This window comes from Dermacentor andersoni, chromosome 5 (genome assembly GCF_023375885.2).
Source record: "Dermacentor andersoni chromosome 5, qqDerAnde1_hic_scaffold, whole genome shotgun sequence".
NCBI lineage: Eukaryota > Metazoa > Arthropoda > Arachnida > Ixodida > Ixodidae > Dermacentor > Dermacentor andersoni.
Window position 1 is genome coordinate 162,986,968 of NC_092818.1, and position 26,559 is coordinate 163,013,526.

Consider the following 26,559-nt stretch of genomic DNA (forward strand, 5'->3'; position numbering starts at 1 on the left):
ACCCAGTTTTCGTTGCTGTCTATGGCATTTGAGATACTGCATTTCTTAAATGTCTTAGACTGTGGTAGACTGGGTACGAAGCTGCCACTGCTCAAGTCGTCCCGACTTGACCCAGTCAGGATGGCCAAATGTCCTGACTTTTTTTTTCTACTGAATAACCACATTTCCAATTTCTATGTCAGAAATGTAAGGGCAGTTTCGTTTTTGTCGTGGTTCTAGTTCTGTTGTAGGCCTTAACCGTTCATAGTACCTCCATCTATTGGCAGCAGTGCTAGCTAGGCAACTACTGCACATTTCTTGTTGTAAATCGTGATGCGGTATGGAAAAAAAATTTGCAACTTTGTTGAATGTACAGACTGGTGGTTCCTGGAATCGACACGGTCGGTCATCGCCAGCTCTCCCCCCCCCCCCCCCTGCACCCACGCATGTCCCAACTTCGTCCACTCAAGAATTGGCAACCCTACTCCCTCCTGGTGCACTTTACGAAATGTAGCAAGGATGGTAGATGGTATTGTCCCCTTATTGTTATGAAAAAAATGCTAGTGTCCTTAAACCTTTCATTATCAATGGTGTAGCAGTTTGTTTCTGTCCCATCATGTTCTTTTTGACATTCCTTTTGTCGGATAAGTATGTGAAGACCACATCAAGAGAGCAATTGCCATTATCTGTATCATCTTTTCATTTCTGTACAACCAAAAATAAGCCATTTTATAACATTCATGTTCATTTTATAATATTCGAGAAAAAAAACTCAACGCTGGGGTTGCGTCACTGCCAAAAAAAACCTGAAACTGAAAGGGTTAATGATCTGAAGAATATGGGACAGGCTGTTGCCTTTAAGCCACCTTTGAACACCAAGGCACTCCATTACACCTGTGCAACCCAGCCACATATGTGAACAGCTTATTTATGTGGCCATTGTGAGTGGACATTTATTTGTTACATTGTGATGAAAATTGTTTACTTCCATAACATGTATCAAAGGGTCTCCAAGGACGAGTGTTAATCTGGATGGGTAACTTACACTTATTTGGAATACCAGCAATGTGTATTGTCTATAGTGGAGTCTTGGTAAGGCAGAAAAGAAGCAATTATGAAAGACAGGCTTGATCTTCACGTGTTGGCTTCTTGATCATAATGCAAGAGATTTGGACAGTGTCTTCTCAGGAAGTGTTCATATAATCCATCTGTAAACAAAATAAGTATTTTAGTGCGTTCTAAATGAACCATAGACTCAAGTTAGTGATTTTTAAGAACTTTTATTGAACAAGAAGTTCACCGACGATTACGATGCTCCTCAAGACGAAATTTTAGCGCAGCACTATGCATGTTTTCATTTCGCGATATATTGCCTGGTATGGACAGTCTGTCTCATGCAGCACATTGCAAATGGAGTGAAGTATGGTGCGACTGCCTCGCTAATCGGGAAATAACTAGAGGCAGTGTGTGGGTGATGTGTGAGTGCCATTCACAGCAGCTGCCGCAGACAGACCACTGCTCATGCAGCGATTTGTTTCCATACGTGCTGTCGGTGGACGTGCTCACCTCATGCCAATCAGTGAACAGACGACGACGCACTACTCTGGCGCCATCTCATAGCGGTCTTTGCTGCAGAGCCAGTCTCGCGCAGCACTACGCTTTTCTTCTCACGCTTTCCCCATACCCTCCTCCTCCGCTTTCCTCCTCGTGCTCTCCTTGCTGTCGCCGTCTTTCATCCCCTGCTGCGCGCTCTGCGTTCGCTGTGCTCGTTTGCTCGGTTATGCCGAGGGGCGCCGCTAAGGGATGCCAATGTAAAACGCAGGAATGTCAACCGAAGAGCTGTGCTCTAAATTATTCCAAACAAGGGTTAGCTACAAAATTCTTGACATCACACTAACGTGTCGGGTTGAATATTGGGGGAACTGGTAACATTGCTTCTTGAATATGTTCACAGTGCACAAATACTAGTCAATATAATCCATCTGTAAACGAAATAAGTATTTTAGTGAATTCTAAATGAAGTATAGACTCAAGCTACTGACTTTTAAAAACGCTGACTGAACAAAAATGTTCTAAACATATTGTAACATATTGGTGAACATATTCGAGATGCAACGTGTCTGTTCTGCAGTTTGGGCATGAAATTCAAAGAAGTAAAATGTGCCCTTCATTTTCGCCGCTTATAATCAGCAGTTTATAATCTTATAATTGCCCTAAATGAATGCAGACTGAGCCTTGAGAGAGCACTCCAACAGCCGAAATTAACTTAATGCTGCTCTTTAGTGTCCTTTTCAAAGTACTTGCGTCACATCAGATAAATTTGCCAAGATGCATTTGTTGTCGCTGTCACTCTCGCTCATGGGTTTGACAAGTTATAAACTTTTGTTTCAGGGAGACCTAGCCTTGTTGCAGCACCGAAGATCTTTCGGACAAATGCGAACCCTCCTGTGCTGCCTCAGGCTTTCACAGGCACGACAGGAAACTCCCAGGATGCATCTGACAGTATGTGTCACTCTGAACCGGGACCTTCAACATCAGGGACTTCAATGGCAGACGAACCTGCCATGTCCTTCAGGGAAAAAATTGAGAGGTTCAACCAGGCCCCCAAAGACCCCTCTTGCATCCGCCAGAGGCATTTTGGTTATCAAAACAAGACGAAAAAGACTGAATGCAACCTTGGTATGGCAAACTCTCGCACTCAGAATGACAGAAACATTCCCGAAGAGAAAGGTAAGAAGGATGAGAGAGCTCAGGAAAAGTTTCGGCCTGAACCTGCTAAGTCAGATAACGACTTGGAGATGCTGAGTGCTGCAGAATCGGGGTCCACAAGCCTTCTGGCATCGTCCAGCACAAGCTCATCAACATTGAAGGCTCCTCCATCAGCACAGCACATTAATCTTGGCACGAGCAGAGTGGTGGCTAGGCTTTTTGATGAGGAAGTGCCGGCTATAACACTCAACGCTGGTAACGCAGCTCTTGAGGCTCGATCGGTGAGACCCGACGTTGACGACGAAATGATGCAAAGTACAACGAGTTTGATGTCCGATCTGGAAGGCGCAAAGCCACCTTCTGTCATGGGGGACCTGCTATCCATGAGTATGACGAGCAGCGGTCTTTCTGAAGACGTCTCATCGAATGGCAAGGGTGGGAAGGCACCGAAGCGCGGTCGTGTGCCGGAGACGGTGCGGCGCGCCCTGGGAGCATCGATGGAGTCACCTTTCAGCGACTGTGACCTCCTAGATTACGTTGGACCACCTTCCGCCATGGGTTCAATCGAGAACCTTAGCATTCGCAGCAGAAGTGGCCAGTCCGACGATCTGAACAACGTCAACCCACCTTCCACGATGGATGATCTCTCGATGAGTGGCAGCTGCATGAGCCTTAACAGTATACCCAGTGACGATGAAGCAAACAGTCAGTCCAGTCCACTCGTGCCTGAGCCCAGCCCACGAAGAATGTCTAAGCGTGGCAGTGACATGTCAGATCGACTCAATGCAGCAGCCAACATGGCGCAAGTGTACTCCCGTGAGCTCAACTCACTCGTAAATGGCAGCATGAAAAGCAGCAGTGGCACTTCAGAGATGCTTGAGCACGTGCAACCTCCCTCCGTCTACCAGGATATGAACGAGGTGACGTTCGAGGACATGACAGAAATGGGCTCGGATGGCTTTGCATCTGACGTTGAATTTGATGACGAGCTGATGCATGACGACGATGTCCCGCTGACATCGACAACTGAGACACTGCGGCCTCCAGCTGTCGCCTTGTTGCAGAAGGAAGAGCAGTTTGGAGACAGCACGGAAAACTTGGCCAGCACATCAGCAGACATAGAACCCTTGGAATCTGATGAACACTTTTCATCGCCGGCCCATCATAGTTCTTCCTTAAGTCACGGCAGCCCGTCTAGAAGAATCGACTGCCCAAGTATTGATGTCGATCGACCTTCATTGCTTGGAATGCCGGTCAAGCAAGCTAGGGAAAGGTTCTACGACGTCTTTTGCCATAGGAAAGGCGATGACACCATTGATGACGAAACCTTCTCGCTGATATCGAATAATTCTGACCAGGATAACATAGAGGATGCCACCCAGCCGGAGTTGCAGGAGAAGGCAGAATCCACATTAAGGCCTCCCTCATCTAGAGGGCCGCGAATTGTGAAGCCAATAAACAGGGAGACAATACGGCAACTGCAGGACAAGAAAGAACAGGAGAGAGCCGGGTCGTCTCCACCGGTTGTGCGCAGGCGAGAATCACTGCCTTCCAAGGTTGGTGCCAAACGTACCAGTTCGCCAAAGCAGTCCACGTCTTCAAACCCTTCCCCTATCAAGCACACGAAAGCTTCAGCGCTCAGAGCTTCACAAAATCAGAGGTCCTCGTCCGAAGGATCGCGACAAGCGAAAAGTACATCTCCACAGCGGTTTGTGCGTACAGCTCCCAGCTCACCGGGTAAAACATTGAGTGAAAGGCCAGGACTTCGAGCGCCGAGAGTCCAGACCAGGACCACTACCACAAGTGCAACAAATTCACAGATTCACAGGCCTACTGGACGGCCAAAGAGCTTGGAACAAGACGTTAGGACAACAGTTGCGACTGACTCTCCAGAGCCTTCACTGGTACCTCCACCACTGGTTAGGCAGGGCACTTTTACCAAGGAGTCTCCCACCGATCCCACGGCATCAGTCACAGCAGGCCCAGATCCAAAACCATGCAAATCTATTGCACAGGATGTGGGTTCTGCTGGTAGTGGCCGATCAAGCACTCACAGCAGTCCTCAGCACTCATCACGAAGACCGGCAAAGAGCGCATCCACGCCGAGTGTTCCGGCAAACAGCAGCCGTTCGTCTTCGAGTGGTGGCGCGGTGCAGAAGAGGAGGACGATCCCGCTGTCACCGAGCTCACATAGCCTTGGCTGTGACGAAAAAAAGGGGCCTTACGTGCGAAGTCTCAGCAGCGGGGGCTTTCTGGCTGCCAGTGCACAGGTTCAGAAATCTGGAAGTGCTGCCAGTCTGACTTCGCAGTCGAGCTCTGGCAGTGTTGTGTTGCCCCGTGGCAGGGCACCGGCTCCACCCAGGAAGGACACTGTTCCAGGCAAGCTCTCATCTCTGTGGAAGCGCAAAGGCTCCTCTCCGCCAGCTAGCACCGTGGCTGTGAATTCCGCAAAGCCTAGCATCAGAGCAGCGGCTAAATCTGAAAGGTAATGCATGAGTATCCACGAAGTTATATTATGTGTGAAATTACGTTGTACTTCAAATTTTAGATTAGTATTCATATTATTGGTTCTGCATCTTAAAGATGCCAATATCATTAGTGCCTATGATAAGGACAGCTATAAGTTTATTCTCTTGACATTTCTTTTGACATTTCTTTTGACATGTTTCTAGTGTATCTTGTTCAGAGTGGTAATTAAGTTTGGGAGTGAAAATGCTGAGAGATTCTCAATTTGTCAGTTTAGTTATTTCATACTGATCAGATCCATTTCATTCTTGGATGACACAGTGGTGGAAGGGAAAAATGATATGCACTTCACAGACAATTAGAACGGAGGTCTCTTATTTTTTTTGCTGTCATGTGATCAGACATCAGAAGTTTACACATCTGTTTCAGCTGCAAGACCACAGGACGCGGGGAGCTGAATGGTCTTTCTGTCACCAACAAAAACCAACAACAGCCCATGATCTGCAGGAGTTCTACTTATGAGAAGCTTACGGATGTTGGTGTTGATGCAGATGGCGACCGGGAGTCTTCTTCAAAAGCTCGCTCGAAGACGGCAAACTCCACACAGCAACAGCAACAGAACCTCAACCGGTCCTCCGTGCCTCCAGCGCAGCCCGCGAAGGCCGTCCGACCGACCAATTTCTGGAAGAAGCTGGCTGAGCCATCCTCGTCACCGGCTTCGTCATCGCAGTCTTCAGTGAAGACAGTTACAAGCTTTGCTGCAAGCACTAAGCGTGTGTTTGGCGCCAACCGAAAGATCTCGGATGCCTCATCAAGTCCCGTGGTCTCTCCTTCCTTGCTGCCTTCTGGTAAGGAGAGTTGCAGACCCACGGTCCTTGCCCTCAGGCTTAACAGCCCCATAGCACCAGCGTCCCCTTTGCAGCAGCAACTGCATCCACCCTTGCTTCACAGTCCAATGAGCCAGCCGGGCGCCACGGCTTTGTCGCCCACTGCTGACTCCAAGGGCTCATCGCCGGCGTCAGCCGTGGTGTCGCCATTCAACTACAAGCCCAGGACGCCCACCACACCCGGAGGCACGCGCTCCCTAATCCCAGCTCCCGTCAAACTGGCTGGCACCCCACGGTGTTCCGGTGAACAGGAGCTGCAGGTCAAGTAGGCGTTGTGCTGTCCTCAAGCAGATCACAGACAGGTGTTGCATCAATGAAGCATTGAGGGCTGAAGTGCGCTGTGTGGTGCTGTGGCTGAAAGCGTGCATCATAGGCATTCGTTTGCTTGTGCATGGACGGTGTACTTGTGGAGGATGTTTATTTGAATCATGTGGTCACATGGGGAATCCCTTGAGAAATGCTTGCTTGAGAACAGCTTTGTCGTGAATGGCTTTGTTTATGTGACGCTTCGCCACCTTTTCTCAGCGGTTTGGAAAGACCCGGTGAATAATGTAAATCTGTTTCTCCCAACTTTTCTTAGGATATGAGTAAAAGCCGTGCCAACCCTTCTTTATTCTTTTGCAACTCTGCACCACGCTGAAATTCTCAGATTACAACACAAACCTAGAAGTGTTAAAATCAACGCTTATATTTCCTTACTTACTTCCATAACTTTTAGACTTATATTGTTCAAGCTGCTCACTGTGGCGGGTGTTGTGCGCTATGCACTGTGCAGTCATTATAGTTGCTGTCTGTTTATGATATCCTTTGCTGACAGATCATACATGCTTATTTGTCGGCCACTTGAGATCTTTGCGTCAAAAGGAATGGTACGTCAAACTCTCGCTGCAGAGTACATTGTGTTAAAAGAGATAGAAAAAGAAATTGTGATTGAAAGGTTTCAACGTTTTGCCAGGGTGACCCCCAGACACTTTGATGCATTCTATAAAAGGTGAACTGTGCACAGCAGAATGGAAACACGGTTACTTTCGGTCAAGGTCATGTTTGAACGCCACCAGCGACGCCAAAGAGGAGAGGGAATGAAATATACTTGTCCATTCAACATGGTCCGTACTTTAATTTCGTGCACTGTGAGCATATGTGAAACCGAATGTGTATTCGTTCCATCCTTGTAAGCAATTAGTTGACCGTCTATAATAGTTAGCTGAGCGATCACGTCTGTCAAATTTTCCAGATCAACCGCCCAAGTAAACAAACGCAAACTGCTGTAGCACTGAAGGCACATAACAGTTCATTGGGTCGGAAGACCGCCAAACTACTCATAACTCTCGGAGACAACCATTCAGTTAATGAAATGCAACTTTGCCACATGGTGGATGACAATTAAACTTCACGGAGCATTGCTAGGACGCCTAAAATGCATATGTGCAGTTTGTTTATGCTCCTATGAACGATGGAATCGGAAGACTTGTTGCTTCTGAAAAGTGTTCTGCTCACCATGCCCTGTTCGTGCACACGCCACAGGTCACACATCTTTATTCATTCTTGTCTTTCACTGCCAGTATGGCTGACTGCCTTCTTGACCATCTGGAGGAATCCGCTACAGTGGTCATCGCTGGTATACAGTCTTGGCAGAAACTTTTCAAGCCAGTACTCGCTTTATGACTGTGCATAAAAAAAAAATACAAGATAAAATAAAAAAGAAAGAAAGGAAAAATAAAACATTTGTCCCATAGCACACATGCTTGCATCCATATAATCATATGGATTTGTTGGATGTCGCGGTGCTTCTGGGCCGAAATTACCCCAAGGCACTCTGCTATGGTGGCTAAGATATATTACCACGATGGGTGTGAGGGGGTATATTTATAAATTTTTACAGACTGAAGCTGCGAGTGACCTGCATTGAATTTCTGTTGCTTCAAAGCTTTATATATTGAGAAGAAACCCTCTTGCTTCCGAAACCTCGAAACAACAGGAATATTATGTGAGCCCTGCCGCAGGGTGTGTGCTTGTGCAAAGGCTTCAACATTTGTTTTGCAATGGCTGCATCGAACGTGACTGTATTATGGTGAGCACAACCGTTCCCAGCATCGCCTCGCTTCAAGCATACTGATGTCGGGGGATTAATTCAACGGTAATTAGCCAAGCGAACTAAGGTAAACACGGCCCAATGAGTTATTTAAAGGGCAGGTGTAAGTGGCAAGTCATCATCACGAAAGCTTTCAGCTAATGTTATATGTAATTGCTGTTTCCCTGTTACTTTGGTACCAAGGCACAGCAGCGGAAACAAATAATTGGTGGTACCATCTTGTGATGCTTTGTGCGACCAAAATATGTCAGAAACTTGCAGCACTTTTATTTCCTAGAAATGTTCAGAAATGGCTTAGATAGCTGCCGAATCCTTACATGCCAGCAGGTGAGCACAACATGGGCACATATTGCAGCAAGAGGTTTGTGCACTTTGGTTGAACAAAGCCTCACAAGATGTAGCGATTTCTAGTGCCGTTTTGGTGTCATGGTAAATCATTAGTGGCAACATGTGCTTGCGCAAAGGAGTGATTTTCTATTCCTTCCTGGGAAAATGCACTGTCCTTGATCTGGTACCAGATTTAAGCATGCATCATTGTCCTGCCACTGTTTAATGTTTTGTTGCAAAGCAGTAAAAACAGGAATTTGTTGTTTCCCGTTCATTTTTACGGCATTATGTTTACTTGGAGACGTCTGCTGTAGATATCACCGAGATAATCTTTAGACAGAGGTATTTATTAGGGGTGTTGTATGTGAATCAGCCACTTCTGCATTTCCTACATCCTCATTTTTGCAGTGTTTTTGATGAGTATGTACCATGTGTCTCGTCGTAGCAGCTATATATGTGTAACATTGTTATGCGATCATTAATTGTACATTTATTTAACATTGTGAGGTTTTATTCTCTCAAGCAGCTTATGTAACAATATTTGTGGTCCCTGTAAAGTAACAGCTACACTTGGTACTGACTTTCTGTTGATACAAAGTGGGCGCTTGATGTTCTGCTAGGATTTTAAACAAAACTTTTGGAATCTAGTCAATGCACTATGAGCTTCCGTGCAGCCATGTAACCTTATGGAGCAGTCTGTATCGATGGACGCATTAATTTCGTTTGATGCGTTTAGAGATGTCTTCGTCTCGCATCTGTGCCATTTTTGTTTTCGTGCGTTGTGCGCTTGACCACTTTTTCATGCTTTCTATTAGATTGTTGCTGCAGCTTTGTCCGTTAACAGTGCTTTATCCCACGTAAGAGCTCATTTCTGCTCGTAACTATATAGTCTGAAATTTTAATCGTCTGTATACATACAACTTACTTGCTGTTGTCACGTGCGCAACATTCAGTCGTGTAGTTTTACTACAGCCATGGATAGGAAGTTTGAGCGTAGCATATAATGTAATGAAGTGTACAGACGCAGCTCCTAGTATACCTTGATGCCAAACTTTTGTAAGACAAATAGGCAAAGTGTTTTGCTAGGTTTTACACATATTTGAGATGGTGTCTTCTTATCTGCTTCATTGTTGTGACATCCCTGCTTTTTGTTTCTTTGCTTTTATTTGTTCAAGTGCAGCAGTTGCTGTATGCTGTGTACGCACTATTGCAGTGCTTCATCGGTAAACACGACAGTTCACTCGTGAGCTGTACATTTTCGCATGTTGTACGAGTGCTAATGCACTGTAGTTTGTACATACTGTACAAATAGACTGACCGTTTTGCTTTCAACTATAGATATGAATACTAATCATTCTTGCATGTGCATTGCGATGTGTTCCTGTGTTAGTTTCCTCTTACTTCTGGCGTTAGAGATGTTTCTTGCGCACTGAATATTACGTTCAGTGTATCCCTCTTTCTGGAATGCCGCCTGCTCATGTTACAACAAAGGGGTTCTGTTGCTAAAACGGCACAATGTGTCAGTCATAATTGCACATTACATTGAGAAAGTGTGTGTGAGTGGAGTACAAATGAAAGGTTATGAAGTTATCCAAACATAAAATAAAAGAAACCCCAGTCATCAAAACTTGTCTCGTTTCTGTGCATACCCCACTAACGTTGAATGTTTTCGCAGCACACACATACTTAAGAAAAGGAACAGACAGTATGATAGAGCACTGGAGGCATTGCCAGCGCTCTTTCACTCTGCTACTCCCCTTGAAATATGCGTGCGCTGTGAACACATTCAAGATGCCACGTCACCAATTCTCCCAATCTTCAACACTTGTCTACTGATGTGCAGCGGAGATGCTGCCGATGTTCTGGAAAAAAATATAAGAAATTAAAATGCGAAGCCTGCTGTTGACGCTTTCGGTACTTGCCCTTTTCATCATGGTATTCGCTTGAGCAGCGAGCACACTACGCGCGCCGTACATGCTGTACGCATAGCCTTTGCACCTCCAAGAAAGTGTCCGCTGGAATAGCTGGTGACGTTCTCCGAATTGTCACTGCTCTCATTTCGGCTGACATAGCAAAGCGTTAATTACCGGAGGCAGTGCCGCGGAATGCATTCTGGGTTTCGCCGTGTGCAGTGTGCCGACGAAGTACGCAGTGTGCCGACGAAGCGAACGCCATATTGCCGCCGGTATGCACTGACGTTATCGCTGTGGCCATAATGTTGGGGAACGTGGTTATAGTGAACTAGGATGTTCTAGTGCACTCTAACATGGTGGAATACCTCTGGGGAAGCCGTGAGCAGAACAGTGTGACGTCACACTAATCTGCGCTCAAGCAGGCCAGAATACTTCTCACTAAGTGTTACTTGAGTAGCTACACGTACGTCAACTCGCTCAGTTAATAATCTATCGCTCCGCCACCTACCCGCCTGCCTTTGCACAAATCCCGCCAGCAAAACATGAAACACTAACACTATCGCAACATGCGCGCAGCATTCTCAAGCGCGTTTTCTACCAGCAATTCGAAACCTGCAAGTTCGCTGAAAGAGGCGGCATTGCGCGCCCGCTGCAAGAACCGCGCACGTCCGTGCCCTTCATCTCTTCATTTGGCCAAGGTGCATGTGCCTGACCAGGACTACGATGGCAGTATGCTTGGTATGCATCCGGTGGCTTGCTGGGGTTCTTCATTGGCTTATGCCGCGTAGGTGTAGACGTGTACGACATACCCTGTCCAGCTGCACTGACGCTGCTCTGGTTCCCCATTGCCTTTTCGGAACAGCGTAGCTGCAGGTGAGACCTATACGTCACTATATACCAGTGAAACTATTGTAGATTTTGGTGTTTACGGAAGCACCCTTATATGTTCACTGATGCATTGTTATACGCCAGTCGTATGCTCGCTTGTCCTACCGAATCGATTCGAAGGAGTACGCATATGCTTCCAAAACATTAAATGCGTGTCAAATGGTTGTAGGCGTCGCAGCGCTGCGATCGATGTGCCAGACATCGTGGCACTGCAGGGGGGTAGAAAAGTGGGCCAGTTGGCAGACGTTCACGGTAAATAGCGCAAATCGAACAGTCTAAACAAACAAGCTTGGGTCGAAGAACGACGCTGCGTATCTGTTCGAGGCACCCGCCAAGAAGATCGGAGGTATGTAAGAAAAGTATAGATCTAGAACTGAAATGATTAACAGTTGTCAAACCAAGGGATGTCATCTGGAGCCAACATAATCTAAACGTTGGCTTAAGAGACATCCCTTGTTTGGCCACTGTTGCATCTAACTCTTTCGTTGCCGGAACGATAGAAATAGGTTAATTTGATCACAGTTTTTCTACACGTTTTTAAACATTTCAGTTGGAGTTTTTCTACTAGCAACGCCAGGAAACGTCTGAAATGACGGGTGAACTTTAAATGTACTGGTCAGATTTGACTATTTTTGGCAGATTGGGGAGTCTGGAAAAATATAATTTCGACTGGAGGTATCGTCGAAACCAGCCTACAGTGCTTCTAGCGCCTCCGCAATAAACGATGCAAAATTTGCGCTTTGGTCGACTCGGCCACCCAATTTTTGAATGACGGCATTATCAGTAGACACAGAAGCTTCTGTCGGGCTGTCTAATTGGAAGCTGTCGTGCTGTTGGGAATCTAATATTCCACCACGAAATAGAATGTTCGAACGCGGCGGAATGATTGAATTGAAGGACTTCGCATCACTGCAACGTGTGGGGACGTCACACACAACCTGTGTTATGTGACAAGGCACTGTCAAGTTACGCCATTCTTGTCGAATTTAACCATATCGGCTGAGGCACGTTGGCGGGCTAGTTGTTGGGGTTCATGATAACAGTGCAGCGTGACATTGGACGAGGACAGAGAAGAATCTTGACATACACACCCACAGCACTAACTTACCAGGCGATCGAAAATAAAGAATGCCAACATTGAGAAGCACACACCAAGGAGCATTGCAATACATGTCAAAAACAGCCTAATCGCAACTTGCTTTCACTTTTTCACGGCTGTCTCGATAACTAGAGAAACCGCATCTCTTTTTTGTCATGCTCACACCTTTCTAGAATTTTTTTACAGCGAAGCTGTTTATGATGTGCCATCTTTGTCGGACGTCGCTAAAAAGGGGCCACGTGACAGCAGGAGAGGAAGAGTTCCAACAGAGGGGAAAGGGCTTGGAGTGAACCCTTTCCCCGTATAAGATAGCATCATCACAGGGGGAAAGGGGTCACACAAACTCTTTCCCCCTGCGATGATGCTATCTTATATGTGAATCTTATACGGTTGTCACACGGTGCATTTTTGGCGATTGAGCCATATCGGCATCGAATTTATCGATGATTGATTCCACCTTGCAGCGAAAGAAACAAATGTTATGCTGGCGGTTTGCGGTCAACGAACAGTAGTGCCCAGCGATTGAAACGCGATACTAGGAGCGCGTGGCTGCAGGCACTTTTTGCTGGCGCAAGAAGTGCTGGCAGCTGCGTCAATCGTCAAACCAATCCAACCAATCGTCTAAACGATTGCAGAGCCCGCATCTCCAGTGGTGGCCCTTGCGGCCAATATACAGAGCTTTGGATTAGTGGTTCCGCACATTCAATCCCAGCTACGTATGGCTCATGAACGGGCTCGCTGTCGTAGGGCCTGCCTCACGCGGGAAAAAAAGAAAAAGAGAAAGAAAATTGGGCGAACCGCAATAATCGGAAAAAAGGCACTCTCAAAGCATGCTCACCAGACGAGGCAAGCAAAACCGAATGAGGTGAAAGAATGGCGGAACAAAAGATTTACAATATAGTATGCTAGCGAAGTTTAGCTTGCATGGTGAAACACTCGGTGTAACTTACACAGCTTCGCTGTTCGACCATCTTCACGGACTTGAAGGGGTGGCAGTCTTTTTTCAATTTCATATAAGCCTCAAGAATTTCTCTCGTCATTCTGCATTGTGCCCAATTCAAAAACAGTAGTTATTGCAAAGACCGGGACGCCGCCGCACTCCCAGCAATGCATCCCTAGATAGCCAAAAATAACTTGTGGCATTATAATGATGCTCTTTTAGCCTATGATTAATAATGTGGCCTGTCTGACCGACATACGCACGTCCACTACTTCAGACCTTCCCGCTATCATTTTCAAATTTTGCGAGATATGTGTGTAAGCTACGACCGCCACCTTCTTTCGCCTGACAGTGCTAATGGCAACATTCTAATCGGCCCTTCACTTCCTACTCATACCCTCAGTTACCGAGGTTACTCGCAAGGGGTAGCCGGAATTTACCAGACGCTTAACCTGATCACGTGACCACAAGCTTAAAAGCAAGTTTGTGGGACCAGGCCGATATATCGGTCAAACAGGCCAAAGAGCAAATGCCACAAAAGTTATTTTACAGCGAAGCTGTACATAGCTAGCCGATTCGACCGCCCGTCCGTCTGTCGGTCGCCTTTGTGCCGAAAACTCCTCCGGCGAAACCCCACGCGCATGCACGAAAAAAAAATGAGAGGCGCGCGATTAGCCAACAAGGCCTGTTTACTCCGATCCATGACGTCACGCTACCTGGCCCGAAATTTCCGTTGAGAAGGCTGGCGTCGTGAAAGCGGTGATGTTCAAATCACTGTTGCCTACTCGGGAGCATCCACATTAGGTTATATGGCAGTCGGACCAGGTAACATGACGTCATGGATTGGAACGAAAAGGCCTTGTGCTATCTATGTTGGATTAGCTGCGCCAGTAGTGACGTCGTTGCTCTCTGTCGCAGTCGAGCGCGCGCGCAATTTCTCTCCGGCTCCCAAATGGGTAGGCCACGCGTCATACGTTCTCCCTAGGAGCATGCAGCTTTCGATCAACGACGCCGCGAGCAGAATCGGGAACGAGCTCGTCTACGCTGAGCCGATGCTGCAGCCCGGGCACAAGAACAAGCTCGTGCAGCCGAGCGCAAGCAGCGACTGCTGTTACGATCGGCCTGCAGGGGTACTGAACTGCAAACCTTTCACGACCGGCTGCAGTTGTTTCGATCGACCTGCGGTGTTAGCGATCTTCGGAGAAGCGACGTTCGAACCTATCCCGGCCAGCTGCGACGACTCGCTTTGTAAAGCAGACAATGCGCCTCGTGCGGACAGCCGGCGGCACCAGCGAGTCTAGCCACGTCCGGCGGACCGAGCATTGTTAGTTGATTCGCTGTCGCCTTCACGGTCTACTTGGAGCAAGAGAGCTCCTGGAACAGGGTGTTTTGCGGCGCTTTCTCACGGGTCCCAGAAGTCGTCACAGTCACTGGACAGACTAGCTAGCTGCGGGGTCAGCTCTGGGATCAAGAGGCGCCTGCTTGGGTCAAGCGTATCAACCCCTGTCTACGGCGACCCACTGCCCTCGGTGTGTTCAGTGTAACCAAAGTGCGGGAGTGAGTGTGTGAACCCTTCCCCTCAAAGGCGGGTTGACTACGATGACTTTGGACGCTCCCATTGGATGAAGGTTGAACGGCAGTTTTCCCTCACCTAGGGATCTAGGGAGGACAGAGGGTTTTTAAGCAGCCGTTGTCGGCTGTTCGGTGTGGTTTTCTCTTTCAGTCATGCTAGACTGATGAAATGTAACGTTCTCCACTCCATATAGATATTGTAAATAAATCCCATATTCCTCGTTCTCGATGAGAACAAGACCCTCCCTTCAGCAACATCCTCAGCGTGGATGAGTCAGACGACGGCATGGGCCAGCTACCGCTTATTTCACGCCCGATCCCAACTCTTACACTGCGTACCGAGGATCCGGCAGCCTACCAAGCCGTCGTTTAGTGAACCGTCGGGATTAACCCAGTGATAAACACCGAGGCCGCACGTTTCAGCTTCGCTGGTTAACCATCTGTGCGGAGTGCTTGGGTGGTGATTTTTTAGCCATCTACGCATGCACTGCCGGGAGTGCGGCTACGTCCCGGTCTTTACAAAAAATACTATTTTGAATCAGGCCCAATGCAGAATGACAAGACAAATTCTTGCTTATGAAAGTGAAAAAATGAAAGAAAGGTGAGCGAGCATGCCTTCGGTGGCGTTATCGGAAAAAGTGATGCTGTTTTGCGAGTTATTGAGATAGCCATGAGAAAGTGCAGGCAAGTTGCGATTAAGCTGTTTCGACATGTATCGGTTCCTTGGTGTGTGCCTCTCAACGGTTATTTTTGTTTTCGATCGCCCGGTTATGTCTTGTTACCATTGACGTTTGAGCACGATACTAAATCAGCGTAACCAAAGCTGACGAGCGAAACGAGTGCCCGCCTGGACTAGAGTTGACCCGACATAGACGGTGACCGGCCAACAAAGGCGCTCTCGTCGAGGCTAAAGCCCCTCCATACACGTTTCCGCCGACCAGGGCTTTAGTCGAGGCAACAGGACCGTCGTCCTTCGTGGAAGCAATCTCGCAGTACCGGAGCCTGACCCTGACAAACGGACACCGACAAACGGATCACAAATAGATCACTAATTGATAAAAGGGGCCAACGTCTAGGACTTCTATGGGAACGACTTTAACATCGTGTTCTCGGCTTGCCACGTCACTGCTCGTATGCGGGGGCGTACCTGCAAGATTGGAGGCGTAGCCCGGCGGGACGGTGCGACGTCATGGGTGGGATTTTTCGAACGGTTATTCGCCGAGAACAGTGAATTTTCCCGACGCCGGAAAGGGGAAAAAGAAACGCATAAAATTCGGGATTGAGGGCTGTGTGCGTGTGCTACGATGCGTACGTGAGCTTTTGACTCGCACGTGTGTTCTTACTCTTGTTCGTACTAGGACTCGTGCTAGTAGATGTAAACTCTCACCATGTAAATGTGTAATTAAACCATTTTCTAATTCCTTGGACGTCGCCCCGGACCTCTTTATCGCCCGGCACCTGGCACATCACCAACCACGGATAAACAATGACCGCTCGGACACCCGAATCGCAACAGTATGCATTCGTGCGCATGCATGCGAGAATGAAGATTTGTAGTTGAACGTTAGCGGCTGTATGTGTCTCAAAATTATTCTCTGTTCTTGTCCGGTCGCGCTGCATTGTGTTGTCATGAACCATAGCGGCTTTTTGAGCCAATCAGAGAGGCCGTCGCAGCCCTGCGAGCCAGTCAGATAGTGGAATATATGACAGTACCCGGAGTAGCACTTCCGGACTTCCGAACTGGCGCGTGTCCAATACCACTGCTTCAAAACTTTGTCCCGGCAGAACAACCCTGCAGAACGCTCCCACAGCTATTACTGCTTTACCGACCCGGTGAATGAAGCCCGCGAATACAGGCAAAATTGCCGCGCGACTGGCCGCTCGAGGCACTTTGCGTGTATTCGCGAGCTTCTTTCACGCTCGGAAAAACACTTTTATGCAGCACGTATTGAAAGACAGAAAGCTGTATCCGAAGTTTTTCATGTTGCTTTAAATTTTTCTCATTGACACTTTTCAATTAATTATAACATTTGAAAAGTTCATCTTTTAAAGCTAATTATGCAATTACGCGGAATGCAAAGAAATTATATATTTCCAACCAACAGCAAACAACATTACTTTGGTTCTGCACAGCCACGTGGTATTTGTATATATTATCAGCTCAGTTTTCGGTCAGCAAGGAAGCTATCTTGGGTGGGTGGTTTTGCAAAGGCTCAATGTCCCGAATGTAAGATGCAGGCTATGGAATAATTTTACTGCCAGTGATCCGCCCACCGCAAGAAATTACGCAAGTTTGCTGCACTGGTTACGAACAGTAGCGGTGTTCACTCGTCGTTACCTAAACAATATCGATCGTGGAGACAGTCTTGCGCGAGTGCGATATACTGAAGCCTATACAGAACACGTGTTGTACATCTGCACTGTATGCTGTAGAAAGAGAATCACTGGCCGATCTTTTTTCAGAGTTGATCAATCAACCTTTGTCTAAAAAGGTTCTCTTGGAATAAAAAAAAAATTATAGGGTTTTACGTGCCAAAACTACGATCTGATTATGAGGCATGCCGTAGTTGGGGTTCCGGAAATTTTGATCACCTGGGGTTCTTTACCGTGCACCTAAATCTAAGTACACGGGTATTTTCGTACATCGGCCCCATCGAAATGCGGCCGTCGTGTCCGGAATTCGATCCCGCGACCTCGTGCTTAACAGCCTCACACCATATATCCACTAAGGAACCACGGCGGGTTCTTGTGATTTTGGCCGGGCCCATGTCGTCGGAGTGATAAATTCTAAAGGCCATCAAGTTTTTTGCACGAGAGCTGTCTGGTTTCTGTTCATGTTCATTCGTAACACCATTTTTGCCCTTCTCGGCATTTTTCTTTTAGATCTTTATACCTTTTTACTGCTAATCGCCTTCCTAAGGCTGAGTAGCAGGTCAGAGCTTCGATTCAGGCCAGCCTCTCAATTTTTCTAGCGTAATAAATGTCTATCTCGAAGAAGCACATTTGCATGATGCATTCAACCCCCGTCCAAGTAAAGGTACCCTATAGCCGGGATTCCATGCCGTCGCCATCTTTTCTCTAGGGTCTGTATCCTCCTCTGCACCAGAGCGCCACAGCAGCATCAGCTTCGAAACCAGTACACACGAAAGTCAGTGTGCATAGTAAATATATCATGAATGCTTTATTTGGCGGTGAATGGATGAGATGTGTGCGAATGACTCGCAATAAATTAAGGTTTCGTGATCGGGAGTTTCTGTACACTGCACATGCAACCCTTCCGTTGCGTAGAGGAACGTAAGACCGAAACGGCGCATGTATGCATTCTCGAACAGGAGTTCCGCGAGAACTGCGGTGTTGACCAGTGCTCGCAGCGAGTCTGCGTTGTTCCGAGAGCATCCGACGCGCTAGGCTCACGCAGTCACTTTGCACATCACTGGACTGTCCGGTAAGGACCAATCGGCCCACTTGATGTGGATGATGTAGTATCCTGGTTCGATGACTCTGTACGTGACTCTGTACTTGTCTTGGCCGAAGTAGCTGACCGAAACGTTTATGACGGAGCTGGCGTTGGGGCCTAGCACGCTGACCGAGAGGGGTCCCTTGCCGGCGTCCTTCGTGCTGACCTGCGAACAGAACGGGGGTAATATGAATGAGTGGGAATTACATTTTTTTTTTATACAGCGGGAATGTCAATGCCACGCAGAAAGGGGCGTGAACAATGCCACTTTCATGCAGCCGCGCGCACGCGTGCCCTCGCACGCACTTGCATCGTTTCGTCTTTGCAAACAGTGGTGCATCCATTCGGCAGAGATAGCCTTCTACCTGCCCCCTCCTCTTTCATCTCTTTGCCGATAAACGGCGTATCCTGTGCAAACTATTGCATTGCATGAAGCATTAAGAGAAGATGATTCGTGTGGTTCTGGCTCATGGATACTGTACTCGTATGGTCGAAGAACTTACAGCAATATCGTATACGCGTAAAGGCAGCCTGAAACATGTAACTATAACTTATACAAGATGGTGACTGGTGATTTTTTTTTACAGTAAACATGGGCCGCAATCTCCTTGATAAGGCTCTATCTGCTTGGCTCATCAATATTTTGTCAGAGGATTCGAGGGACCATCGACTAAGCGTCATAATCCGCAGGCAGCCTGGACTATAACGTCGAACACTATGTCACTGGTGGTGCAGGAACGCGTAAAGAACGGTGTAGGCAATAAATAACTGCCCCCTGAGTACACATTTTTCCCAATTCCATGACCAAGAAAACACGTACCTGGAAGTGATTTTCGGCGCCGACCTGTCCGAAGTAGAGCCGTGCACCGGAAGCCACGCACTTCTCGGGGCGAGAAGTTGGCTCGGCGAACAGCTCGTCGTCTGGCTCCCTGCAGTCGTAGTAGAGGCCGCCCACCACTTCGCTCGAGGATTTGACCAGCTCGAACGAGGCGTAGGATTCCAGGATCAGGGAACAGTCGTGCAGTGAGTCGTCGTCAATGTATTCGGAACCGTACTCGCACGAAGAACAGTAAGCACTGCCGTCCTCGGATTCGGCATCCTTCTCCTCCTCTTCGGAAGCATCTTCGTCCGACCGGCCTGCCGCCATTGAAGGATGCCTCCCGAGTAGGCAATCTCGGTCGTCGTTCTCGGTGGCGCGGCTGCCCTCGCCGCCCCCTTTTTCGCTACTGCGAGCGCCGAACCAAAACTCGTACGAAGGTTTCCGGTAAAAATCGTGTTGTCGTAGATGACTGTCGCGAAAGTCGCACAGAGGGGCGTTTCGTTTCCGCAATGCGGCTAGCGTCGGGCTGACGGGTCGCGTCGTGGGATGCGCAGTGCTGCTGCTGCTGCTGGTGCCGTTGACGTCGCAACAGACGGCGGCAGAACCTCGATCTGCCTTGTCGGAGCCATGCTGTGCGGCCGGGGTCCTGTCCATTTCCGTCGGTGAACGGCATGTGTTGCCGTGGCGATCCACTCTACAGTTGTCGGGAAACCGGAGGGTGTCCTGCGTGTTGCATCTGCGCTGACGCTGCGTCTTGCTGTACAGCGCTCTGTCACTTGAGGTGGTCGTCCCTGCAGAAGTGAAGAAAGCAAGAACGTATCGGTAAGAACTCTGAAGTTTGAGTCAGTTTTTCAGAGCATAAAGTGGCAAGGACATCCATATGCCAACCTAGCGCTTTCAACAGAGATTTCATTTTGGGCCTTTTCGGTTGCGATGGCCTGTAGACAATGCGCAATGCGGCTTGGATGTCTGGCTCCCTTACCTGGCGGACGCTTATGTAGGGACGCGTGGGCGCATGGACGTACGTGAAAACGTCTGCGTGTGGTCGCGACTTCAATGTTTGAACTGAATTGCTGCGGCATTCAGGCTGCAGTTTTTGTGTTCTTGATCCAAAACATTCATCAGTTGATTAAGCCTTTTGGCACGAACTTGTGGCGCTGAACGAATGCTCTTGGCTGTATTCACTAACATTTGGTTTCAATGAGCTCAGGCTGATTATTGCTGTATCGCAGTTCATAGGTACCTTTATTTAACGGTACGGGTGGCGGAGATTTTAACCGTCGCACACTCACGGTTAACAATCACTCGCAAATGATGTGTGTGATTCATACGCTTCGCTACTCACACACTTCAGAAGGCTGTCGGTCACGTGTAGGAGTGTGAACCTTGCAGGTTAATGGGCTTTTCCCTAGACAGGCATCTTCTCTGTAGCTGTACGATAAAATCATTGAGCCTATATAATTTAAACTCGGCTCACGCTCTAATGTGAAGCTGAAGACGGCAAGAAAGAAACGAGAATTAAGAGAGCGAGTTGCACTGGTCGTAAGAGCGCTGATTATGATACGCTATACCTTCTTGTGTCTACTTGACAGACAGCGCACACGTTACCTGCATATCTCTGCGCTCACTTACGGTTCCGTTTTCATTCGGAGTGAGATACCCTGCTTGTAATAGCCTTCTTAGTCCGCTTTCATCACTACGTGCAAACGAATCAACGCAGCGAGATGACTCAATGCTATCGTTGCGCAAGCGCGTTGCTTTACGAACGTTGTGCATATTTTTTTCGTACACATGTAAAGCTCTCCGAGGGAGCTGCGAAACCCTGCTGACATCAGTGGTGTCGGAGGCCTACGTCGCACGAGCCGAAGCGGTGCCGTCGCGGGGAACATCGTTAACGTAAGAAAGCGACTGCACTCGAAGTGCTGAAAGCGGCTGAGGGCCCTTCCTCAATTATTGTGAATATATCCCCGGCTTCCTTAATTGTCAGGCTGCAGGCAAGCTCCGTCACTTTTGCTCGTGACGGCGACTCCAGTGACGCAGCTCATGCGCCATAACGGAGCAGCCGAGCGAGGTAATCAGTGTGTGCGTCATCGCCTGACGTCTTACGTGGAAAGGAATACGCCGTTCAGTGCGATCATTGCCGTATGACGATGGTCTCCGCGCTTATATGTGTTCTGTATACGTCTACGACAAAGCGATCCCTCCATCAACTATCCGTGATCTTTTCCGCCGGTTTGTCTAGCAGTATTAACTGCAGCGAGCAAATGAACACACAATAAGCCACGTGCCTTCACTGTCAGACGAAGTACAAAGCAAAGCAACGAGTAACGAACGCCAGTCGCACATGTAATTTGCACTGGCTCGATGAACCCTGCTCGACGGCCAATGCTTAGAGTCACAATTCATGTTATTTCAGCGCTGTTACGTAACCTTTCTAGCATCGCAGCTGACCAACAGGAAAGTTTGTGCAAGACTACAATACAGCTTCACAGAACAACACTAATCACAGGACAGAATAACGGACGTACCTTGCCGGGACGTGTCGGACAATCACACACCTACGGGCGGCAAGCGATGTTGTGGTCTCATTGGCTTCTCCTCTTGACTTAGATAAATGCACAGTCCCGTTTAACGAGGCGGGAGTCCTCTCTGCTTAGCGAACACAGACGAAAAGACACCGAGACGACAGTCACAACGTTGGCACGAGAAACTTGAGTACCAACACACAGAACACATAGGCACACGAACATTATGTCACCGCACATTGCACCGTGGGACAACAGAGTCAACATGACGACGACGGTGACTTATCTACCCCACGCGTACCTTTGTCCTCTGATGACTGATCACTGGAACCGTCGGCACTGTCCACCGAGCGCGGGACTTGACGACGAGCAGCTTGCGGATGAATAGCGTCTTTGACTAAATCTGGTTCGTTCTCCTTACTAGAAGCTGCGACCTGTGTTACTCTAAACCTCCTCTCGACGTTCTGTCGTCCGTTGCTGCCATCGCCGCGTGGGCTGATCTGCTCAGGGCTACCGCACTGGTTCGGGCTTTGCCGATGTTCCCAAACTTTGACCATGTCCCTCACGGACACGAACTCATCGCGATCCCCCGAGGAGATTAGTGTATGCGTAGTGCTGCTTGTTTGCATTGTCCTCTTGAAGTTTTCAGTGAAGAATTGCTTCAGTTTCACAGTGTCGAGGTATAACTCGTCAAGTTTTGACAACGTAGTTTGCTGAGACAACGACACGTCAAACTGAGACAGCTGCCTCTGCACAGGAGGCGGCTGAGGGTACGCACTCTCTAGCGATCTCGCTCTCTCGAGAACCGACATCCGGCTATGTCTTTCAGAGGGAACAGGACGGCTCGCGAAGGCAGTCTCATCTGGTTGCAGCTGACTAGGCTTGAGGTCGCCGTCTGCTTCAGCAACGGCGTACTCATACGAAGGTGGGGTGTCGATCTTGTCTGCGGCATCCACCGATTCCGGCGACTCCATTTGATCGGAAGGCGACTTGTCGCTCTCCTCTGATATGATTGATAAGGTCCTCTCCAGCTGCTTGTGCGCAGCGCACTCCGCAAAGTCATTGTTCACTGCATGTGACTCCACTCCGACGAACGCTCCATCTCCGCCTTCACCATCTGAGGGCAGATGTGCAACCATCTCCAGCTCGTGCGATGCCTCATTGTAGGACACCGCCGTCTCTTGACGCAACATATCGCTCACAAAGAGTGCCATCGCAGCACTGCTTCCTCCGCTTGGGGAGTTTAGTGTGGCGGAAGAAAGGTCGTCTAAATCACTGATCTCAGGAAATGCGCTCGGGGATGTCCTTCCACAGGGCGACGTCCTGCCGCTCGGAGTGAGCGTCCCGGCAGGGGACACTCTTCCACTCGGAGTGATAGTTCCGCTCGGGGACACTGTCCCACACGGAGAAGCTCTGCCACTCAGTGAAACCTTGACAGTCGGGGACGCTCTTCCGCTGAGCGCATCTGGACAGCGCCGGTCTACCGAAGCTTCAGCGACGATCTCCGGAGTGCGCTCTTCTTCGCTAGCGTGCGGACTGCACGAGGAGACGATGATCTCTGGCATCGCGAGCTTAGAAGGAGCGTGCTTGGACCGCTCCCACAGGGATTTGCTGCCGTAGTCCACGTAGCTGTAGGTGTCTGGAGACGACTCAGGACTGGTCATGGGCGAGAAGAAAGGCTTGGCGACGCGCGTGCCGTCGGCCGTCGCAGTGGTGCGCTTCTCGCGTCCCGAGCTATAGTCGCCTCCGTTCTGCCTGAACACGTTGGATGACAAGGACCGTAGTACCTCGCAGAGCTTGTCCTTGTCATCTCCTTCGATGACGACGTCCTGGCCGTTGACGTTGACGATCCTGCGCAACACACGGCGCCTTTTGATCTTTCCTTTGAGCTGCGCTGCCGAGGTGGGGCTCGCTGGAGCCGGGTAAAGCTTGTCCTCTTTCTCGGAGCTCTGCGAGTCGACCGAGTCCTGTCTCTGGAGCAGCAAGTCGTCCGCGTAGTCGGTAGAGTCGTCCACGTTCACCGTGAACGGGCTTCCGGCTAGGTGCTGTCCGTGCCAGATGATGCTCAGCTGATGCTTGCCTTTAAGAACGGGCGTGTACTTGACGGCCACCATACCCGGATGGATGTCATACTCGATCAGGATCTTCTTGTCGTCCTGACCAGCTCCGTTCAGCGCACTTTTGTCGGCCTCCGGGCTACTCGCGGTGACCTTGCGTCGCGGTGACTTGTTGGTGATGATTTCCTTGCAGACCGTGTTGTCGGGACCGCGGATTTCGACAACGATGCAGAAGTTGCTGGTGGACTTGGTGAACACGTTGAAGCTGGCCTTGCGTCCTCGCACGGCGAGGATGAGGCCCATGCCCTTGGCGAAGCAGTTCTTGCGCGCCACCAGGCTGCTAGAGTCCTCGCCGCCGTCGTCCTTTATGGAAGGCCGTTTGCCCAGTGCCTGTTGCAGCTGAGCCTTGGCGGATATCACCTTCAGCCGAGAAACAATGGCACGCACAGCCTTCTCGATGTTGGGGCTGCCTTCAGCCAGCTCCTCTGCGGTGATGTCCTGTCGAGAAGAAAGAAACATTTCCCGTGAACACGGTACAGGGACGAAGCAGTTTAGCGCCGGTGGTCAAAAGTAGCGGCCGAGGTTAAGAATTAAGTGTTTAGTCGATCGTACTGTCAATTCATGCTATTATGTATTAACAAGGCACACTCCTGTGCCATGCGCATGTATCCAGGCATGTTGTAGTGCTTACAAGTAGCTTTGAGATGTATAGGTCTGCCTATGTGAAATGTATGTCTTGAAGACTATTTACTGCTGTCGCTGAATCTTTCTGGCTTCGTGGCGCTTATTCCATTACTTAAGACTTGTTTACAGATGCGGCAGAGGGGACGTAAACATCCGATTGACTGCAAGCGTATTGCGATGCCTATCGAGGAATAAGTAATCAAAGCATTCCATCGGAAAGCCTGTCTGAAAGGGAGTTCTAGTCGCTCATCTAATGTTTTTAGAGCAGCAAGTCGACGGCATGTGGGCAGCGTGTGAATTTAAGGCCACGCAGTCGAGAGAGCAGCTCACCGGTCTAATGGGCGTGTGCTTCTCCAGGAGAAAGAAGGCCAGCTGAGCGTTGCTGATGCAGTTATCAGCGTTGAGCAGGTCGTAGCGAGGACACGAGCCCGGGTACATGGAATCGAGCAGCGCGCACAGCAGGATGCCGTCCTTCCAGCCCGAAGAGAAGTTGTCAGGAACGGGATAATTTTTCACGCGGCTCCTTACCCACTCGAGCAGTGTCTTCTTCTCGTGGTAGCCCACAGATATACCTGACGGCCAAAAGCAGCGCAGTGGAATATTAGAAACAATGGGCTACGCATTGATTGGGCTACACAACGCTCTAAAGAAGTGCACAAAATATGCTTAACTAACTAGAAAACAACGCAGCCTTATCGACGGGTTCCGTCCGTGGCAGATGTTTTAACGCCACCACTACGCGTCTCTCAAAGCTCTCTGTCGCGAGGACTTCGCCGAAATTTGTCGACGCCGTGTGAATATATGACTACTTGCTTATGTTTTGCATCTTCAGCACCGCATTATTTCCCAGACGCAATGTTTTGACGATCGCGAATGATATATAGGGACTCCGTCATTATTCTGGCATGATTTCATTCCTGAGTGCGGCCCTTCTGGCGCACTGGCGCCTTTGTTATAACGGTAACATTCGTTAAACGTGCACAATATCACGTCTTTTTTTTTTGCGCGCCTTAAACTTAGTAGTCGCGCAAAAGGGGCAGTCGTTAGACTCGACCGAGAGACCAAGCAAGTTATTAAAATTGTTCTGCTGTGTACCCCTGCGCGGTGAGGCTGTGAAAAACGGTACGCATTTACAGGTGTTCCGTAATTAAAAGCGGGAACCTGCTTTCGGGCATGAACGTGCCGCATACTTACAGCTGAGAACGTAGCAGAAGAATAGCTGCACTTTGTGCCACAGCGTGCTCGACTTCCAGGCACTGGTCGGGTGCAGAATGAGGTGGCCGAACCAGAGGCACCAGGCCGTCAGCCGGCTCAGCGTCGACTGCCGGTAGTTCTCCATCACGCTCAATATGTCCGCTGCAGAGAGGAGAAGCGCGAAAGGTGAGGCTTCGATTTTGCGCTTTTTTTTTTTCGTTGGGGGCGCATACACAAATGCACCACATCGTTCAAAGCAACGCGCCACGAGCTCCGAGTTTCTATCGCTGTTTATCCCGTCGTTCCTGCTTGTATAGCGCGGCCAGGGACGCGTGTTAACGTCGCGTTTCTTGTGGTTCGTATTCTGACCTCGACCCTCGGGCTAAGGCTGCCCCTCGGATGTCTTTTGGCATACGAACACTACGCATACCCCTTCTTTCGCTTGGCACGAACTCTTCGAAAGCGTGTTCGCCGATTATGTAGCTACGGATATGTGAGGACTCCATCGGTCTAGAAGGTTGCGACCTCAACCCTTTATTACCCACCTTTTTTTCTTCTTTTTGTCATATGAAAATAGCCGCGCACCATGGGCTTTTTTGTGGCCGGAATGTCAGAGGACGAGGGTCGCTGCTGCATAAAAACTCGCTCCTTTGCCTTGCACATGTACTGATAGCATGTTCTTCGCTTTAGCGCTGTCCTGCACCCTCCTTCCCCTGTGTAAAGTGTTTAGAAACGTCTGTGCCAAGGCGAAGCTCCCGAAATTGACAAACCATGAGGTGCACCATACGTTCGGCGCCGTTTGAGGGCACGAGCTTCCTCACAATTTTCGGAAACACCATTTCGAGCTCAATCTTTAGGCAAGGACAGGCTAGGAATTAGGAAGCGAGTCGCACCCCAAAAACGTTACACCGACAACATGGCGGCACGACAAGTGATCCTGAGACTTGAAG

At 49.0% G+C, this 26,559-nt stretch overlaps 2 protein-coding genes across 11 annotated transcripts in view; one reads left to right on the forward strand and one right to left on the reverse strand.

The window, feature by feature from the left end:
* LOC126531538 (uncharacterized) overlaps positions 1 to 10,087 on the forward strand; it is a 141,546-nt gene extending 131,459 nt beyond the window's left edge. For all 3 annotated transcript variants that reach the window (XM_050179086.2, XM_055071240.2, XM_050179089.2), the window contains 2 exons: positions 2,371 to 5,173; positions 5,584 to 10,087. In XM_050179086.2, the coding sequence (XP_050035043.1) occupies positions 2,371 to 5,173; positions 5,584 to 6,310 (3,530 nt within the window). In that variant the 3' untranslated portion in view covers positions 6,311 to 10,087. The remainder of the gene's footprint in view (positions 1 to 2,370; positions 5,174 to 5,583) is intronic.
* A 7,940-nt stretch (positions 10,088 to 18,027) lies between these two features.
* The window catches only part of LOC126531547 (uncharacterized), a 105,529-nt gene continuing 96,997 nt past the window's right edge, over positions 18,028 to 26,559 (reverse strand). For all 8 annotated transcript variants that reach the window (XM_050179108.3, XM_050179103.3, XM_050179105.3 and 5 more), the window contains exons 2-6: positions 25,610 to 25,771; positions 24,746 to 24,987; positions 21,976 to 24,229; positions 19,150 to 19,940; positions 18,028 to 18,495 (exon numbers count right to left, since the gene is read on the reverse strand). In XM_050179108.3, the coding sequence (XP_050035065.1) occupies positions 18,283 to 18,495; positions 19,150 to 19,940; positions 21,976 to 24,229; positions 24,746 to 24,987; positions 25,610 to 25,754 (3,645 nt within the window). In that variant the 5' untranslated portion in view covers positions 25,755 to 25,771 and the 3' untranslated portion in view covers positions 18,028 to 18,282. The remainder of the gene's footprint in view (positions 18,496 to 19,149; positions 19,941 to 21,975; positions 24,230 to 24,745; positions 24,988 to 25,609; positions 25,772 to 26,559) is intronic.